The following is a 20,550-nucleotide window of genomic DNA, read 5'->3' as shown; positions in this document are numbered from 1 at the left end:
CCGAAAAGGTGCAACACAAATACAATTAATAATAATAATTATTATTATTAATAATAACAATAATAATATTAACCCATTAAGACCTGAGGCCAACTCTACAAGTGCATGCCATTTAAATCAGTAGTTCTCAAACTTTTTTTCTCAAAACATTTTTCAAACACTTTCAAGATTTTTCTGAAATGTTAAAAAAATAGCAGACATACAAGCTTGTAGCTTATATATCTGCTATTTTTTAATAGCCAACGCTAAAATCTAAAATGACACAGATGCTTTCCCGGTTTTAATTGGTTAATATTAATAACAATGTCAGAAAAAACAGGTACATCATTCATATGCTATTAAAGTTTCAGTTAAAAACAGAAACATGAATAACATGCCACAAACATTCCATTCCTCTATTATGACACATTATGTTCATTCTATAATGCAAATACCTCATAAATAGTTGGCATTCTTGCATGTGCAATGTAGCTGTTATCAATGCCATGTTGTGTTATAAGACACAAATAAGTGGCACACACAAATACGTGGATCGTGGATAGATAACTACATTGTGTTAGTTCAGTTTGTCCAACATCTGAAAGAACACAACTTCTTTAACAGCAGTCATACAGTATTTTGATTGTTATATAAAACAGTTGTATGAAACCCTGGGTGGTTGTTCTTAATGAACAAAGAAGACGCTATGTACCAGTAAGAGCAATAAGAGTATACTGTACTGTACAGACAAGGCATCAATATGGTAAAAATAGCAGCAACAGTATGACTTAAATGCTGACATTTACCTGCCGTTTAATTTGATGAGCAGACATTTAAAATTGCACGAGATAAGAGACATGAGAGCTGCATCGCCTTTGATGCCTGTTTAACCAAATAAAATGTCCGCATTCATCTTTCACGCACTACCCTACAAATTGTATTTGGGGGACTGGAAATGTAGTAGAAGACTGGCGTGTTTTATTTCTCCCCTGTTTGCTTTGAGGTTGGTCTTTGTACACCAGCTGTCTCTGCTGACATTAGAGTGTCCTCCTGGCGGCCCATGGTGCGGCTGACGTGGAGATCTACAAACATTTAGGATGGTGCAGCCGCTGTGACGGGGAGAGAGGCACGGCTGCCGAATGCTGAGCGTTACATTCGTAGTCAGGCCACACGCACACTCCAGCCACACTGACCTATTTCATCACCTGTAATATTTACCAAATCTCCAATTTTACTTCATAAAATCTCAAATGGCTCAAGCATAATTCTATATATATTTTTTTGGGTTACATCAGAGTACTTGATAACGTGTCCCTGTTTGTTATGTTAGCTTAACCACATGAAACCTAGCGTCCCTATGTGTCATAATAGATGAAATGTTTTGGCAAAAATAGGTGAATATTCAGCTACTATTTTCTGTGAAGATATTTGGTGGAGGGGGGGAAAAGGAGGGGACCAAGTACAGACTCCTGGGGGACCCTGGTCAACAAAGTATATACGGTTTACAGTAAGTGGTTAATGTCTCGACCAGAGCAAGACAGAATGGTATGCGTCAGTGGTTCATCATGCCTTTGTGGCTCTATGATTGACTTCCTGTTCCAGTGTACACAGATAGGAGCTGAATAGCAACTTCAGAATGTCAGAACTGAAGTTGAAGACAGAAAAGAAAAGAAAATGCCTAGAGAATGGTGTGCCGATGGCCTAGTGGTTAAGGCATATACCACATAGGCTCAAATGCAGCCTGACAGCGTGTCGTGGGTTCGATTCCCGAGCCTAGCGGTCTTTGCTCCGTGTCACTCCCCGTCTCTCTCTCTCTCCCTGTTTCCTGTGCCATCCAAAGAAATGAAAGCAGAAAAGCCCCCAAAATATCTTTAAAAGAAAATGCATGTGGTGTACAATCAGCAGAATATTGCACTGAAGAAAGAGTGTATTGCACAAGATATCAACATTGGAGATATACTTTTATATAATTTGTAAATTTGTTTACTTTGGCTTTCATCATTTATTTTTGGAAGTCACTCTCCATTCCCCAGTTCTAACTATAACATGGACATGTGACATGCAACGGTAAATTATTCTATACAGAATTCAAGTGGAACAATTTTTCTGCCAGTTACGAGAAAAACAAGTTTGACATTCGCCCCTTCACAGTGAATGTCCAATTTTAAATTAAAACACAGCAGCATATGAGCGGTTTCTATTGATTGTTTTGTCTTTCAGCTTTACTGTCTTTAAATAGTTATAACAATCTGCATGATGATGAATAACCATGGCTTAAGCCTATAAATAAAGGAACGAAATATACAAACCAAAATGAACAAAAATCAACAACCATTACAAAATAATCAATAAAACCATCCATTTAAAGATTTAAGACACCAAAGGGCACTCCAAGGCAGAGCTGCTGTGAAACTCACAGACTTGGCAGTTTTCATAACAATAAAGAAACTAGCAGAGCGCTTGGATCACATTGAAGCTGAGAAACAGATAGATACAGTAGATAGATTAATAGTGAGACAAAAAGATAGAGAGAGGATATGAGAGAGAGCAAGAGAGAGAGAGAGAGAGAGGGAGAGAGAGAGAGACTCAGAGTATGTATTGAAACTGTTCTCTGTGGAATCTCTATTCGCTCTCACTCTCTTTGTGGAACCGCAGCCTCACCAACGGGCCACTTGGCTTGTGTAGTCCTCAGTAGTGGTAATTAATTCACCGTGATTTCCTTTTCTATCCCCTCCGTCATTCCCACCTCTGTTTCCATCCCCTCTGCGTTTGGGGAGCCAGGACCTGCCCTGCTCTCTTTGCTCCCGGAGCCAGCGCCGCTCTTCGCGCCTCTTCAAGCGCACCTCCTGGTGCTCCCGTTGGCGGGTGAACTGAAAGCGCTGCAAGAACAGGTCCTTGGCGTACTCGTACAACTGCACGTCCAGGAAGTTGAGCTCTTCGATGCGCTTGCGCACGGGCTCGCTGAGGTCCACGTTGGCGGCACGCGTGCTGTTTATCTGCGTGAATGCGGCGATGAAGCGAAGGCTGAACGTCCGCTCAAACAGATATTGCGTCTTACGCTGGAACTCGGTCAGGCCGTAGAAGGCCATGTTCTTCAGGTTGCTCATGGCGCTGCTCAGCAGGATGTGGTCGCGCTCGCTCTCGTTCATAGACGACAGGTTGTAGCAGCCGACCAGACTAAGATCGGCTAACATGCGGACCTGCCGGTTGTTGGCCAGGTTGGACGGGCAATTCATGAACTCTGTCAGGGTGACACCCGACCAGTCATCACCACTGTAGCAGGTGGGCAGCTCATCCTGGGTGGGCGAGCGTCCATCACACATGTGGAGGGAGGTCTTCCATGTGGCTCCACGCTGCACATGCTTCCACTCACTCAGGTAGCGGGAGACTGGGTCGCGCAGCATGGTGATGTAGTAGAAGTTCCTGCAGCCAAAACAAACACAGTCAGAGAGCTGTGAGCACATCAACATCACAGAGGGTTGCCCTGCATTGTACTGACAGATGGTGACTTTTCTGACTATGCCTCACACTTCAAGGTTGAATGCTAATTGGCAAACAGAAAGTTTCAGTAATGAGATTATCAGAGAGAGCTTTTACCAGAGTACATTGAATTTCTGCACTTAGAAGTCATTTTTTGTTCCTAGTGCAGTAGGCTACTGTCTGTATTTACGTTTCAGGAAAAGGCCATGCCAGATGACCACTGGGCATGATGACCGTCAATAAAACGGACCCACCTGCTCACAGGAAGAGACACAATGCAATTTCTGTGGCTACTATTTTGTAGATTGAAACTCACAACACAAATTCTACTCATCATTTGTCAGCCAATCCTACCAAAGCCTTTAAGAGGATAAAATGTATTCCATTGGCATTTTGGTGGTGAGGGGCTGTTAAATGAGTGATATTCTTTTTCATACACACCACTGACTCTCCTCCAAAGAGTGACTATCTCCTCAATCCTTGTAAGCCTAAGGACAGCCACCGAACATGGAAGACAAACGAGGAAGCTTTACTTAGATTCATCAGCATTCTGTAGTGCCAACATAAGGACATTCAAAGTAGAGGACACTACTGAGTCTCATTGGTTGAAGGAGGATAACAGAATCTTCCTTGAAATACAGCATTACTGTTTAACAATGTGAATACAGGACACCTTCAAAGCAGATGAACTGGACGTTCTGGACGTTCACTCAAAACATCATAAATAGCACTATGAGAACTCAACCGTATCAGTTTAAAGCTGTCCTGGAGATCAATATTCTTTTGAGCACACTTGAGACCAGCTGTCCATTAACCCAGAATGTCACATCTGCCCTTCATCACAAGGCAGAGGACCTCCAAGGAGATCTATCACTCTCCTGAACCACAGGTATGTCAAAACAACCTCAAATGGAGAGCAGAGATGGGACAGGTGTTGGCCAAGCAGGCCTCCCCTAAGGTGACGTCCTCCTCAGAGTGCCAGGTGAATATTTAATGGGAGCGGCAATATGACGTGACCCCCGATAACAGACTGGCCGGATAAAGTGGAGCGTGCCGCTGTGGTTTCACACTGACTCCAAAGCTGCTCCATGCTTCAGTTCTTTCAACATCAAACATAAAACACACTGTAAAATCCTGAGTGCTCATTTGACATTTTGTGCACTCTCAGGGTTAAATGAACACATTTTTACTGTGCAATCCACGTGCACTCACACCCAGGAATGGAAACAGGTTGCACAGGGCAAATGTCTGTGCACACGAACAATCACACAGTCTCACAGGCTGTAATGCCTGATTTAGGCACAGACAGACAGACAGACAGACAGACAGACAGACAGACAGACAGACAGACAGACAGACAGACAGACAGACAGACAGGCAGACAGGCAGGCAGGCAGGCAGGCAGGCAGGCAGGCAGGCAGGCAGGCAGGCAGACAGACAGACAGACAGACACACAGATAGATAGATAGATAGATAGAATTAAATTAAATTGTGGAATACAATGGAATACAATGAATCTAGCAAAGATAGATCAAATTATCTAATTTCAGTCATACTGTACTTTAGTGGAGCCAGGTCATCTAATTTTCATTAAAAGTTGTCTACTACCAAAAATTGCATTTCCTCCCTGCCACTGTAGAGACCATTTGTAGACTCCAGTTAAATTCACACTCCAGATTTGCACTGTATAGTACATTGTACAGTATGTTTTAAAACCCCACAAACCATGACAGCCTCAAAATTTCAAGTGTAAAAAGAAAAACAGCAATATTGTCTGGTTCATCAAACCACAAAATAACCAAAATATATAAGATTTACGGTAAGTTAATTTGGGGATAATATCTCAACCCTTTAAAGCGCCATAGGAATAATCCTCCCCAGACAAGTATGTAATGCAATATGAGTCAGGCAAGGCGCTGTGATTACAGCGCTGTTGGCAGCAGCTGTATTCTGGCACTTCCTCTTGGAGTGGGCAGACACATCCTCATTAGACTGTCTCTGGGACACAAACACATGCAGCAAGTGTTGTCTGAGCGCACTCAACAGCCCAAAGGTCAGCTGTGTGCACCATCAGTGTCACAACACATCAGTGTCTGTGGAGACGTCTCGGTGAGCTTCTCCCTTCTGAAGCCTGATTTATACTTCATCGTACAATGATGTCACATGCCGAAAATAGCCAAACTACGAGCTCACAATGTGAGGCGTTGTGAGACATATAGTATAAAGCATAAGGATACCCATAACAATAACACCACCACCAAGGAAAAGATCATAATTGACATATTTTTGTGTCCACCATTGAATGCTTGTGATTGTAAAAATCACAGTGTTGTAATAAGCAGCTGTAATTTTAAGATTTTTCCATACAATAGCTGTCCAGTATTAAAACAATAAAGGTTACGATAATGATAATAATGTGAGCATCTACACTCATGAACAATAACGTTCTCTAAACATATGATGTACATAAGTGATGTGTTGAATGCGATGCCCTGTACATTTTGATTGTCTGTCAGTATTCTATGCTCCATCAAATTGCTCTAAAAGTGATCCCAACAATATCGCTTTTAAAACCATTTATTTATAGTTACAGCTATTAATTCTTCATGTGGACAGCCATTAACACTGTGACAGAGACAAATCCTTCAGGCAAGAGTTCCCAACCTTTGTATTTAAAATGTTTAAGTCAGAGAGAGGCCTTGTTCAACTTTGGTTAAATATGGATCAATAATGGATGTGAGATATATTGAATATCACTCAGCTCTAGAATGCTCATCTCTGAAGCAGCAGAAACAAGCAGCGCAACTCAAATGGAGCATAGGCTAAATAGGGTTGATTAAGAGGATGAGATGGGGGCGGAATGGAAATAAAACATGGGGAAAAAGGAAAATTAAGAGAGGTGATATAGAGGACGAAGCAGACAGGAATACAGCTGCTGTATAACTGATGGTTATAATAATAAAACAAAAACAAAAAAACTCTTGAAATACAGCATCCTACGGTTATTTGACATGTCAGCTATCAAATCAAGATGATTGATTTGGAAGCTGTCAGCCTTTTGAATCTTAAGTTAATGTTTACAAGCTCCATTGTTTAATATAATGTGGTGTGGCACCGTGTGCACATAATGCAGTGCTTCGATCGCACAGAGACTTTATTCACACAATTTTACACTCATGAGCTCTAATACTGTAGTATGTTGAAAGAATACCAAAAGTATGTATGAAGGACAAAAGTCACTTTAACAAAATAGAACCGCACCACAGGAAGTAACAGTAGACCCACCCCGCCCACTCCAATAACACCACACGGACAGACACTTCTGACAGACAGTAAACCACTATTCATCCTCGCCTAGTGTCAGCGCAACAGCCAACTGGCGTTTAATTGCCTGTAATTAACCTCAATGACATGATTTCAGCCTGCTGCCCCTCCATGATTGCATGCTACTAAAAAGGACATTGTACTTTTAGCCCCAGCACATGCCTTTGGGGGTGGAGAAGCTGACTTCTCTTGTCAAGCAGATCAAGGGTAGGAGTTAGATATTGTAGCATAATATGTGCTTGAAGGTGAACGAGACATCAGGGGGGAAGTGAAACAATAACCATCGCTCTGAGTTTTATGGACAACTAGAGGGGGCGACAATGGTCTTGTACTACTCAAATATAGAACAAACATGGTCAAATTCTCATTCTACTACTCTGCCACCAAAATGTGGAATGCCCTGACACCGTCCATTAAAAGTGATGTAAATCACTGGATTCTTTCAAAACTAGCCTGAAAAAAAAACATCTATCAGGAGACCACAGGGGAAGGTAAATGCAATTTCCCATAGAAAGGAGGTGTCATTCACTGCCGACGTTTTCTCTTTTTCTCCTTTATATTGTACATATATAGGGCTCTATTCTGCGGCACGCTATAGTGTTTTGTATTTGTTGATGACATGTATTATTGTGCTATTTGTTTAGGCTATGTTTAAAAAATATATAATATCCCACAATTTTACAACCCCATTTTTTTCACCCAGTGCCAATTGTGTAAGTAATCCTGGGCGCTACACTCCCTCTGCCAGCCTAGGGAGAGCCCAGAGCCAAGCTCATGCGTCCTTCAATGCATGAGAGCTAACAAGCCTTCTTATCACCCGACAGCAGGGAGTTTCCCCGGCAGGATGTAGCGCATGGAAGGAACACGTTATTCCAACCAGTTCCTTTCCCCTAAAGGAACTATAAACCCACCAAAAATCTATAAACTCGCAATGCCTCGCATCACGACACGTTGTGAGCTTGTAGTCCAGCAATATACTTGTGGTCCAGTAATATACTAGGATGTGACCTACACTTTTTCTTTTTTTATTAATCTGGAAAGCGGGAGAAATAAACATGCCGATTCTAACACTAACAAAACTGTATTGCCAATGCCCACTTTATTTCCCACTACTAACATTCAGCTAGACCCTACAAAACAGCCAATAATATTACCCAAGAAGCACATACAGTATATTAAACTTAGACAGGTAAACCTAATTCATACTTGGTCGAGCGACACTGTCGCACAACAAAGTATAAATTTGACTTTACTCATAACAGCCTGGCAAGAGTGCAGTGGAGGCACTATAAGAAATGCTACACCTGAGGAAATTCTCTTTCTGCAATCCTGCACCTCACTTGACTCTTGACCTTTTCTTCACTCTGCCCCTCTACTATGTTCTACTGCATGGCAGTACTCCCTGGGGACCCACAACCTTTCCTTAAAGGTTGTCAGATAAATCACACTGGTGATTTCACTCGTCAATCTTCCCATTCCACTGCCGTGTTCATCTCTGCCTATGTTGTGCATCACCCTATTCTTTTCCTTTTTCTTGAAGTCCTAGATATGAACAGCTTTCTCTTCATTCTTTGTTTCCAAGAGACTACCCTACTGATGTGGGAAGATGTTCATAATGATCAGAGTTGGTGAATAGAAACATAACACGGAACAAACAAATGTAGTCAAATACAATTTGAGGGTTCTTCTGAAAGACATATCGGACAGTTTCTGACACGTGAATTAAAGATAACTTACACGTTTTATCATGATTACACAGATGCTTATTTATTTAAGGCCAAATTGGTTCCAGGCAATGTCCTTTTTGAGCAATAGCCTATCTTTATGGTTAATTTCAAAAACATTTGTGGGGACAGCCTAATTAAAAATATCCAGCATGTTTGGCGATATTTGAACAAACTGTCATTAATTTAAGATCTGCAACCAGGCTCTCATGACAAACAACACTATATGGATTATGGTCTCTCTCTGATCCCTGTGCCAAAATGTGGGGACCACTCAGAACTAACTAACTAACTACAGTGGCATCAGTCTGATACCCTGATTCCAGGGTTATTAAGGTTAACTAAAACTAACAAAATAACGAAAACTAGAATTGAAAAAAATATTTTAGTTAACTGAAATAAAAAATAAAAACAAGGCTTTACCAAAAAAAAAGATAAATAACTGAAGCTGTATTGTGCTTTTTCAAAACGAACAAAAACAAACAAAAGTCACAATGAAAATGTCCTTAGTTTTAATCTTTGTCAATAGTTCATACAGGAGCCTCACATATCTTCCAATACTTGCAGGAATTTTAACAAATCAGTCAGAGCAAGACCTTAAAGTGAGGAAAGTGGTTGCATGGAGGGCTTTGAATGGCATGGCCAGTATGTGGTAGTCCAACCTCCCCCGACACACTGTATCAAGCTCAGCTTCTTTTCTGCGAATGTAGAGTCTGTTGTCCTATACGGCTGTGAATGCTGGACTCTGAAGCCTGCCCTGCAGAAGTCCCTGGATGGGTGCTACACCAGAATTCTGCGTGCAGTACTAAACATCAACCAGAACATCACCAAACATCTGTATGTGGGGTTACCAAGAGTGAGTTAGAGGATAGCAGCCAGGATAATGAGGCTGGCCAACACCGGGAGCTCCCAGCCAGCAAGCTTGTGCTACGGGAGCCAACACACAGGCATCGATCATGGGGGCATCCCTATAGACGTACTAAAGAAAGACACGGGCGGAATGTACTGGAGAGCTGACCAGATGTATGGAGGATTTTATGCTGTGAAATTGCGTGAAGTTGCAAAATATGCACATATTTTGCATATTATGCAATGTGCATATTATGCGATGCTATGCGATGCGATGTGCATATTATGCGATGCTATGAGATACGATGTGCATATTATGCGATGCTATGAGATGCGATGTGCATTATGCGATGCTATGAGATGCGATGTGCATTATGCGATGCTATGAGATGCGATGTGCATATTATGTGATGCGATGCACCCTTTTTGAAAAAAAAACACCCCCGCATAATTATGCGCCATTTTGCTGATTATGCGGTAAATTATGCGATCGCATAATTGCGTTTTTCTGGAGGGTCTAATCTGTAGAATAGATGCACAAACAACCAAGTAGATGCTTCCTTGATGAGAAATGTATTCACTTTTTATTAAAGGTTGCGATGCAGCTCCAAAAGTCTGATGAAGAATATAGTTGTTACAGAGTATGAACTCCACTGTGAGTGTGTCTCGTGAGATATATGTGTACAATAACCTTACCAAGGGCAGGTTTCGCAAATCTTCACCTTCATTGCCCCATATACTGAATATATAATAACAGGTTCACTTGCCTCCCCCACTCCCAAGGCATTCAAACATTCAGGCGTTTGGAGATAACGTGCCCACAACTCAGGTATGAGCTCCACATCAGAGTAGCGGCTCATGTCAGGCCTTAGCATTCAACGGTGGGGCATTATGTGGATATGAGGTGCGCCGGCGGTGCTGCCCGGGGCAAAAACTACAACAGCTCTTTGAGAGACTGCCTGAGCATTTCTACCTCGCACAAACAAACAGTACCACGTTCACATTCCAAACAGTGTACATGCCAAAATACACAGTGGAAAGAGAACAGTATGCTGGTCAGCACCACTGCTGTTGTTGTACCCTACTGGCTCACCTGCCAGTGAGGAGCCCCCACTGGGAGGACGTGGCATCTCTGTCCTACTCCTCCAACCCATAGCCATATAAGGAGAGTTGCGTCACCTTCGTTCTCTTCATCGGGACAGTCTTCTACATCTACAGAGCCTTCTATTGGCGAATAGTGACAAAGCCCTGAACCGGAAGTTTACGGAAGGTACCGGAGTCTATGAGCGTTTGTCACTATTTCGAGTTTACATGAACCACGTGACCAGCGCTGTTTCTGTCCCCTAGTTGACGTAACTCTCCAATAGAATGCTCTGCTCCAACCCAACACCCTCTGCTGACGGGTGCCGCCCAGCCCGTAGGAGTACGTGCAGTGACAAATATCACCCTCACCACTCAGCTTCCCTCCCCCGAACACAGGCCAATTGTGTTTGTATAGATCAGTGGTTTTCAACCCTTTTCATATCAAGGTCCATTATTTATTCGGCATTTGAGCCACGGACCACTGTTTAATGAGGTTTAGCCTCTCAGACCCAAGACTTTGAATATTTGTAGAATTGTCCTCAATTCCATTCTGTATTGATGTTGGTACCATAGGAGAGACAACAGGCAAATGTTGATCAAAATAACAATTCTTTAATTAAGTAATGCAGATGTTTAACAATAATTTAACTCTTGAGAGTGTAAAATGAAACCAAATGGACCCGTAAGGGTCCATTTGGTTTCATTTTACGCTCTATCTACCTAACAAGGGTCTATTTGGTTACCAACTCTCCATCATTTAGCTGGGGACCACCTGGAACCCCCTCAAGGACCACTGGTTGAGAACCACTGATATAGATGCTCGTCAACCATTTGGTTTCATTTTACGCTCTCAAGAGTTAAATATCTACCTAACAAGTTTTCATTTTACGCTCTATCTACCTAACAAGGGTCTATTTGGTTACCAACTCTCCATCATTTAGCTGGGGACCACCTGGAACCACCTCAAGGACCACTGGTTGAGAACCACTGGTATAGATGCTCGTCAAAGCCGGATGCACCGCGTTGGATTCGAACACCTACACTCCGCGGCAGTGTGGGCAGGTACTTTACCGCCGTACCACCCGAGCGATACACTCTCAGAGGTAAATTAAAACTCCGGATATTAGAGGCGTAGACTCTAAACTATTGCGGAACACTGTATTAATCTTAGTGGTCTACAATATATGGCTGAATACAAATGGACTTGGCTGTTGTTGCAATCCATGGCCATTGGCAGGGGGTTTAAAATCTCATCAAAGAAGGTTTGTAGAGGACAAACTGTCCTGGCTTTTCCCTTCGCCATCCTGTTAACACATGGGATGAGTCCTGAGGGAGGAATCTGTTCATCAGCAGGTGTGACAACACAATGCAGTCCACCTGTAGGAACTGCACAAGAAAGTACTACCTCGCTCGAGTTTCTGGGAGCGAAGGCCAAGAACGGTGCTATAGTGCATTGTGTCCTGCCAGGAGACTCTCCCTGAAGATTGTCTGGCAGGATTCCAAGGTTTAATTTCAGCATCAATGCGGCCCTGCAGCCCGTGGGGTGAAGCACTATAAATACTACACCCTTGCTCCTATACAGGCAATACAGTAAAGTCCCACTCCTAATACATTATTCGCTGTTCTAAACACACAAGGCACATTGCTTTCCGGAACAAGTAGGGCATTAAGGTTGAATGTCAAAAGCATGACGTGAATGTAATTATGCGGTACAACGAGGGAAATAATTGCACGGCACTATCAGTTCAGGACTAAATAGTTTCTCAAATGTCGTGTTTACCCTAGATATTCTGTTTAAGGACTCTGGCAGCAGCCATGCCATTGTTCCCTCAATCCCACAAAGAACAACAAGTAGAAAGCAAGGATCTCCTGAGAAATAAATAAATACTTGTACCCACCAGAAGTTATAATTTTCTGATCAATTTCAGCCTATAGCTTTCTTATTCCTGTCTGATCTTATTTATTTAATGTTATTTACAATTACAAAGTGGCATAATTACACAAAGTAGATTCACTTTTATGCTCTTTATTTGTGAACACGGATGTGAAAATGCCGTTACATTTTGTAAAGGTTATCAAAGTATAACATGAGTTTGGATTGTTTATATTTAGAAACATGAATGCACTTTAACCATTATGTTACACTTTGGCTATTCAAAAATAGCAGATATACAAGCTCATAGCGCGGCACCGAGTGCCGCGCTATGAGCTTGTAGATCTGCTATTTTCCTTTTTTTAAATCATGAAAATGTGTGCAAATCTTTGAACGCATATATACTTTTGAAGCAAGCATTTTTAACTCAAATATTTGCTTCTGGGGGGTCCCTGGAACAACATTTTGGGTGCAGGCAGTCCACGGCCTTGGCCTGTCTACTCTTACTGACTGATTCCATAACTGATAAGAAATGTCAACGGTATGATACTTACATTTAGTTCCACCTGTCATCATGAACAGTGTCACACATTTGGGCTTTTCTGTGTTTCATTTATTTCAAGGCTCTCTTGCTGACAGTGTGCATGACAGATTTTCACATTCGCCTTGACAACAATATCCATTACCCGTCACTACTCTTTGCGGGCTCAAACTAGATGTAAAACACCAGCTCATCAGAAACAGCAAGTTGCTTTACCAATATAGACAGGGTTTTTTTTAGGTGAAAGAAATGATTATCTGCAATGATTTATTGCTTAGCATCTCTAAGAGAGGCCGTAGGCCTAGATGGTTTCAACATGCTAATGCTGCTACAGTAGGAGACGTGTGAAACCCTTGTCAATGTCCGATCAGTGTTTATACCACTAGTACCACTAGTCAGTGGTGTAAAGTAACTAAGTACATTTACTCAAGTACTGTACTTAACAATTTTGAGGTATTTTTTACTTTACTGGAGTATTTCCAATTTGCAGTAGGCCTATACTTTTACTTCTACTCCACTACATCTATTTTGATTATTATTACAAAAGATACATTATCCACTTCAGCCCTATATACATTTCGGCCATTTGAAAATAGCCGATCTACAAGCTCACAATGTGTCGCGATGTGACGCATTGTGAGCTTGTAGATCTGCTATTTTCAAAAGATTTTTATACATTTTATACATTTGAAAACTTGTGAAATGGGACATTCTACATAATGAGTACTTTCTACTTTGGTACTTTAAGTACATGTTGATACCAATACTTTTGTACTTTTACTCAGGTAAATTCTGAATTTCTGACTTTTACTTGTAACAGAATATTTCTACATTGCAGTATTGATACTTTTACTTCAGTAAAAAAAAAAATAAGCACAACATTTTGTAGGCAAACAACTGCTTCTCTGATAGGTTGATAGTTTTCGCAACAGTTACAAACACAGTGGTCATATTGTTTACAGAATGAAACACAGACTAATAGATATTTTAAATGTTGGTACTAAGGGAGCTACTAATTAGGAGGACATGCTCAAAAGGAGCGAGGTGATCTTAGGACATTCAGCCATGTTCGTGTTTATGGCAAATAGTAAACAACTGATGTGTGTACTGTAGTATATCTGAACACACTCTCCTGGTTGTGACTGTGGTTGTTGTTACAAATGTCAGTTCTGGCAACGGTTGTCCCAACAAACTTCATACATGTTTGCTGGGACAGATTTCTTACTTATCCTGACACTGCAAGTGTTAGAAAATATGTACAATAGTGTGCATTTTTGGCACAGCTTGGCTGTTACTTGGAAGCAGCTCTTTGTTTAAGAATCTGTAATTCATCATCGTCATTGTTGCTGTCGGGGAAAAACCTTGTAACTTGTAACTCCATATTTCAAATGTTCACGTTTTATTTTTGTCAATTAATGCCCTACTTTGTCATACTACAGTGTCACACAAAAGTAGCCAGAATGGTCGATCTACAAGCCCACAATGCATCACAATGCTATGCAGCTTGTAGATCTGATATTTTTGAAAAAATGTGAAAGGGAAACTGTAGGTGGTTAAGTGTGTCTAATATTGAACCAATGAAAAGTATTAACAAGAGCTTGTGAATAAATAATAATTACATTGGATCTGTTGAACACAGGTTCTTTTTTAAAAGTAACCAATTTTTACATACAAGGTTTCCCCCCTACAGCAATGATCTCCTGTATCATTACGTATGTGACTTGTAGCGTAAAGTTTGTTCCCGGCAGAAATCTGCATTTCATCCATTACTTTGTCATTTTTCTTTTCTTGCAGAGCAGAGCCCTGTCACATGGTCATTTGTGAGCCTCCTAATGCTATAGCCCATGGCCTGCACTGTGCCAAGGAACATTTAGCTGTCTACTTGACATTCATAGTCTGTAAGGCTTTCATTTGCACAAAAATCACTGCGTATGAAAGCAATTTAGCTCTCTCATTAAAAAGACATAAATGCCTCAGAACTTAATGGCATCTCACTGTGAAAGAGTGAGCCTTCAGAGTTTTGAGATTACATCTTAAGAATGTTGCACTTACAAAACTGTGAGGACTGTTTATCTGGTCACTGTTGCCTTTTTCCCCCCATCACAATTAAACAATCAACAGTAAAAGCATGGAGTCATCCAATGATTCACAGTAAAGTTCCTCAAGAGCCAGTTAGATTTCCACATTTGGCAAACGGTGACGTGCTTCAACACATCTTACAATGTTTTTGTCTCTCTACTGTCTGTGCTTGTGGTAGTGTAGTAGAGTAACTCTGCCTTGGGGAAATTCCCCTTTGGAAGAGTGGTAGATGTTTGTTTGAATCCAGGTTGCTGCACCTCACTGATGGTTGGCTGTAGTGAAATAATTTCCTATCACTATTGTTTCTAGCGAGATCATCTGAAGAGAAAACGACATCATGATAAAACAGAGAGGAAGATAATTAAGTAACAGTGAGCTTAACCCCAGCAGACACTGTCATTTAATCTTTATGGAAAGACAAATTTGATTGAGAGCACCGAACTGCCAAGGTTCCCGAAGCGCACAAAAATCATTAACTAAATATGGAATTTGTCCCATCCTGATTACTGCATCTTTTACCACTAAGGAGATGTTACAGTTGCACTACGTGCTTGACTAACCTTGTGCAGCCAAAAGCAAATGTTGATGCAAAGGGCTTGACAGTGCTGTTTCATACGCTATGGGCGGAGATGGTTAAATGACTTTTCTAAGTAATGACTTCCCCCATCCCCGCGGTCTTTAATTTCAGCAGCCATGAAAAGTGACATTGATATCACCGGTGGTAAGGTTATTGAGACTGATGAGAGCCCTCGTTTATCAGACCACTTTATGAACTGCAGTATTATGTATCCTCCATGTATCACCAAAAACAGAGCGATAAAGAACATCACAATATGGCCGTGATGTAAAGACACAAATGGCGTCTGTGCTTAGAGCGGCGATATAAGTGCACTTCATTTCAATCGCCTCGCGCAGTACGCTCAGTGCGTTCAGTGTGGAATTACATGGCGTGCCTCTACGCAGAAACTATGGTCTCTGGTGGGGGGAGATGCCCTTGGTCTGTGAGAGCGAGGACGCTGCACAGCACTGCAAGGTCTCTGTGGTGCATCTGTACATCTCAGTGCGCTGTCCCTCCTCTCTCAGACAGGATGAGAATGAGGATGGAGACATGCATTATTTGTAACCGATATCGTTCCTTAATGGTGTCTGCGCTCCCCCTGGCAGCCCATAATGGACCGTTTTTGAGGTTCTCGGCATCTTGTTCAGCTTTTTGATGGTGACGGAATGGGGACAGAGGGTGTCACCTGGGAAGAAACAAGAAGAACGATGGGGCCTTTCATTTACTTGTCAGGAAGCTGGCATTGCCTGCACTTGACATGGTGTGCATACCGAAAGTGCTTGTACCAGCAGCAGTGGTGGATAACAACAAGGAGAAATACTGCCCTTCAACACAGACATATTTCATATTTACCCTCTGTTGTGGGGACTAGGCTGAAGGAAAAATGCCATTCATTTGACATTCTATAAAGGGGAAATATGATTGTTATTAACCCAGTAAGACCGGGAACGCATCTGTGTGTCATTTTTAGATAAGATTTCTTTGGCTATTCAAAAATAGCAGATATACAAGCTCATAGCGTAGCACCGAGTGCCGCGCTATGAGCTTGTATTGTATATCTGCTATTTTTGAAAAATCTTGAAAATTTGCGGCAAAATCTTGGATTATATATTTTTTAAAGCAAATATTTGTAAAATATTTAGTTCCAGGAACCCCCAGAAGGAAAGATTTGAGTTAGAAATGTCCGCAAAAAAAAAAAGAAAATCTAATATTTGCACAACTTTTCATGATTTAAAAAAAATAGCAGATCTACAAGTTCATAGCGCGGCACTCGGTGCCACGCTATGAGCTTGTATATCTGCTATTTTTGAATAGCCAAAGAAATGTAAAAATGACACACAGATGCGTTCCCGGTCTTAAAGAGTTAACGTATGTAGGAGTGTGGACATAACTTATGTCAGCAATCCTGTAAACCCTTGGTACTGTAGGCACAGCCCTAAAACCTTTGTCTGTACTTAACCTTATACCACGGGCACTGGGAATTAACAGAGCACGTACATTACATTTACTCTACAACACTGCTAATGAGAACTGAACAGCGTACTGAATCATAATGTACTTCTAATTCATGGAAGCAGTCTGGTTCGTAATTAGTGACACACCTGGCTGACAAAAATACATCACTGTAGCTGAATAATAACCATGGGAGAATTGTATTATGTAATACTGTATTTAGTATTTGTGGCCATTATGGAGACTTCTAACGTTAGTTGAAGCTGGATAATGCAAAGTGAGCAAGTCAGTTATGACAAAATAACCACACATGCATGAAGTGAAGCACCCCCCCATCCTGTGATTATTCTCTCATAACCTTACTTATATTCTTAGTTTTTGGTCTTTTCTGCCTTTAATTTATAGTCTACAGTGGAGATGGACAGGAAACAGAGAGAGAGAGAGAGATGGGGAGAGACATGCAGTAAAGACCGTCGGGAACGGGACTCGAACTCGCGACGCACTGTCAGACTACATTAGAGCCTTAAGTACCCGGGCCACTAGGCCAGCGGTACGTATATCAATTTAACCCCCATCTCCACGGGTCAGGGATAACGTGTCGTACACAGTGGTACACAGAACAGGGAGCCTGAGCTAAGACACAAGAAACCACTTAATGGATGGTGACAATGGTAAGCAGTGACATTTACTGGCTGAACACGGTGAGTGTCTAGTGATGGAGTACATATCTAAAAAAATTGCTTATGCTGTTGTAAATCAAACCGATTTAGCCGACATAGCCCCCATCAAACCCCTAAAGGTTTAACCAAATCAGAAACCATTGATAAACAGCACAGTTTGCAAGGCGCTCAAGCAATGAGACAAGTTTTTTTTTGCGTCTGGAACTGAGGAGGAGAAACATTCCACACGCTGTTCATTCAGCCAAACGACAGTACAAGGACAGAGTCAACTGAGAGGTACCAACAGATGCTGTCTTTTGTCTGGTGACTTTTGTCTGGTGAAATGACTGGTTTCCGATAGCCCTCACCCCCATAGTGGGCAAATGCTTAAGAAGCATGTCAAAGAGCTGATCAATACGCTCTATGCACAGCAGCCATATTGTGAAGACATTCACAGGTGTTACCAATGATACTAATGAAGGCACTGTTCCATTCTGGTCAAACAGAGTCAGGGTTCTGATATTGTGCATGTTGACTCACTGGAAATGCTCTGCTACACCAGTGGGACTAAAATGTGGGTCCAGGGACCCTCATGGTTCCTTAAGAGGTTTCCAAATGGCCCCTTACGGATGTGTAACTCTGAGAGTGTACAAATGGACCCATAAGGGTCCATTTGGTTACATTTGTACACTCTCAGAGTTATGGGGGTCATGGAAATTGAAAAATCTGAGAACCACTGTGCTACACAAAATGGAACAAAGCCTTCATTAGTGTCATTGGTAACACCTGTTAAGGAAGTGAAAATATGGCCGCTGTGCATAGAGCCTATAGCAGGTTGCCAATCATACTAGACCCCAACCAATTTGCTTACCGGGCAAAACATATCCACAGACGATGCCACAGAACTACACACAGCCCTCTCCCACCTGGAGAAGAGGAAATCCTATGGGAGAATGCTGTTTATAGATTACAGGTCTGTATTCAACACCACAGTCCCCTCCAGACTCAGCAATGAGCTTCCCTCTATCCAGGACATCTTCAATACAATGGTCACTGTATCAGCAAAGCTCGCAATTCTCACCCCCCCATAAACTAACACAAAATATAACCTCTTGCCAATGAGGACTGGTATGCAAGAAGCAAAGTTATGTAGAAGCTGTACACATCGGAATAATGAATGCACCGGTTTACCTCTAGAGGTAACAACAGGGCACTATCGTCAGTCTAATCTAAATGTCTGTGTATCTTTAACGAGATCTGTCGTCTCATTTCAGCACCTGGGACGGCACCAGCTTGACCCCCTCTGTTTGTCAAGCAGCAGAGAACAAAGCTCTAAGTGGAAGCCAGCCATAATCGAACTGCAATTAAGGTAGACTTAATATCTCACCGCCTAATGGAATAACAGGGTATAGGATCAGTGCATACATGCGTCTCTAATTATGTATAAACAAATGTAGACTTTCATGTGGGAGATAAGAGGTAAGTGTTTACGTGAAAATGTAATAGGTGGCTCAGAAATACCTGTTACGCCGGGGTGAGCGGTGTACTGTAGGCAGGACAGGTGTCTGTCATTCTACATTGTAGCTCACCTGATTGTTCTGACTGATCTCTTGCAGTGTGAGACAATTAAATCTTCTAATGGGACCACACAACTACAATTACCAAGACAGTGAAAGTCCTACAGTCTAATTATCCTGTCCGTTTCATTCCTAACAAAGAGGCCAAGAGGCCTGGGAGGAGGAGGAGGAGACAAGGCGTGTACTTGTGCAGTCCCTGAATTAATGATAGTGCCAGCAGAGATACAAGTACACGGGTTGACAGGGGAAACCACGACGCACTTCACATCGTGTAACACCGAGTGGAGGAGACCCTGCAGAAGCTTCACAGAACTGATGCCGTGAGAATCTTAAGATTGATTTACACCATAAAGCAGGGGTCTTCAACGTTTTTCAGCCCAAGGACCCCCTAGCTGAAAGAGAGATGAAGCAGGGACCCCCACTACATACTGTATAAAATTGTATTTTCATAGATTTCCGACACCAAACCACTTTGCTGAAAATAGCCGATCCACAAGCTCACAACGTCTCGCAGCGCGAGGCATTGTGAGCTTGTAGATCTGCGATTTTATTACACAAAGATTTGGCGGCCCCCCTGTAGTAACTCTGAGGAACCCCTAGGGGTCCCGGACCCCTGTTGGAGACCCCTGCAAAAGTATATATAGATCTACAAGCTCACAAGGCGTTGTGAGCTTGTAGATCGGTATTTCAGTATAAATCAGGCATTACATTGCTCTAACGTATAATCATTCCCAACACACCCCCATCCCTGACTGTAATCCTTCCAAGTCGTCATTATAAGGCTTTTTGGCTGCAGTAACTATTTTTACCCTCATGCTTATTACCATCATCATCAGTAGTGTATCAGCACTGTCGCCATGTCTGCTACAGTGGAGTGGAGGGATGATCATTATTTTTCTCTTTTAAATACAAAGATGAGTTGTCCTGCCTACGCCACCCCCATCCCCCTTTTTGGGAGGAACGTTCTTTTTAATTATAATTACGATAACATAATAGCAACAGAATAATGTCACCTCTCTGAGGGGGGGAAATAACAAAGCGACAAAACAGTGAGTAAACGAAGACCTAATAGGGACTAACAGGGGGGAAATGGGTGCATTGTGAGCACAAAACAAAGAAATAAGAACAACGCAGATGAAAACAAAAGGGAACCAGACAAACACAGCATTGGATTAAACAAACAATTAAGCATTGGTGGGGAGTTTATGGGTTGATGTAGGGGTAGAAGATCAGGGAGTGAGACGATGAGAGGAGGTATTCAAACTGCAGTTGCAAATTCAAAATGAAAAACAAAAAACAAATAAAAGGAAAATAAAAACAATAATGATAATAAATAGATGATAAATGAAATGGAAACTAGATAAACAAATA

The 20,550-nt window shown here is 41.8% G+C and overlaps 1 protein-coding gene across 1 annotated transcript in view; it reads right to left on the bottom strand.

The window, feature by feature from the left end:
* Window positions 1-2,636: 2,636 nt before the first annotated feature.
* hs6st3b (heparan sulfate 6-O-sulfotransferase 3b) overlaps window positions 2,637-20,550 on the bottom strand; it is a gene marked incomplete at both ends in the record, with an annotated part of 71,509 nt that continues 53,595 nt past the window's right edge. The window contains one exon of the mRNA XM_084084530.1: window positions 2,637-3,402. Coding sequence (XP_083940656.1) covers window positions 2,637-3,402 — 766 coding nt within the window. The remainder of the gene's footprint in view (window positions 3,403-20,550) is intronic.

This window comes from Gymnoscopelus microlampas (genome assembly GCF_963454915.1).
Source record: "Gymnoscopelus microlampas genome assembly, chromosome: 17".
NCBI lineage: Eukaryota > Metazoa > Chordata > Actinopteri > Myctophiformes > Myctophidae > Gymnoscopelus > Gymnoscopelus microlampas.
This window is presented reverse-complemented; position numbering and strand designations above follow the sequence as displayed.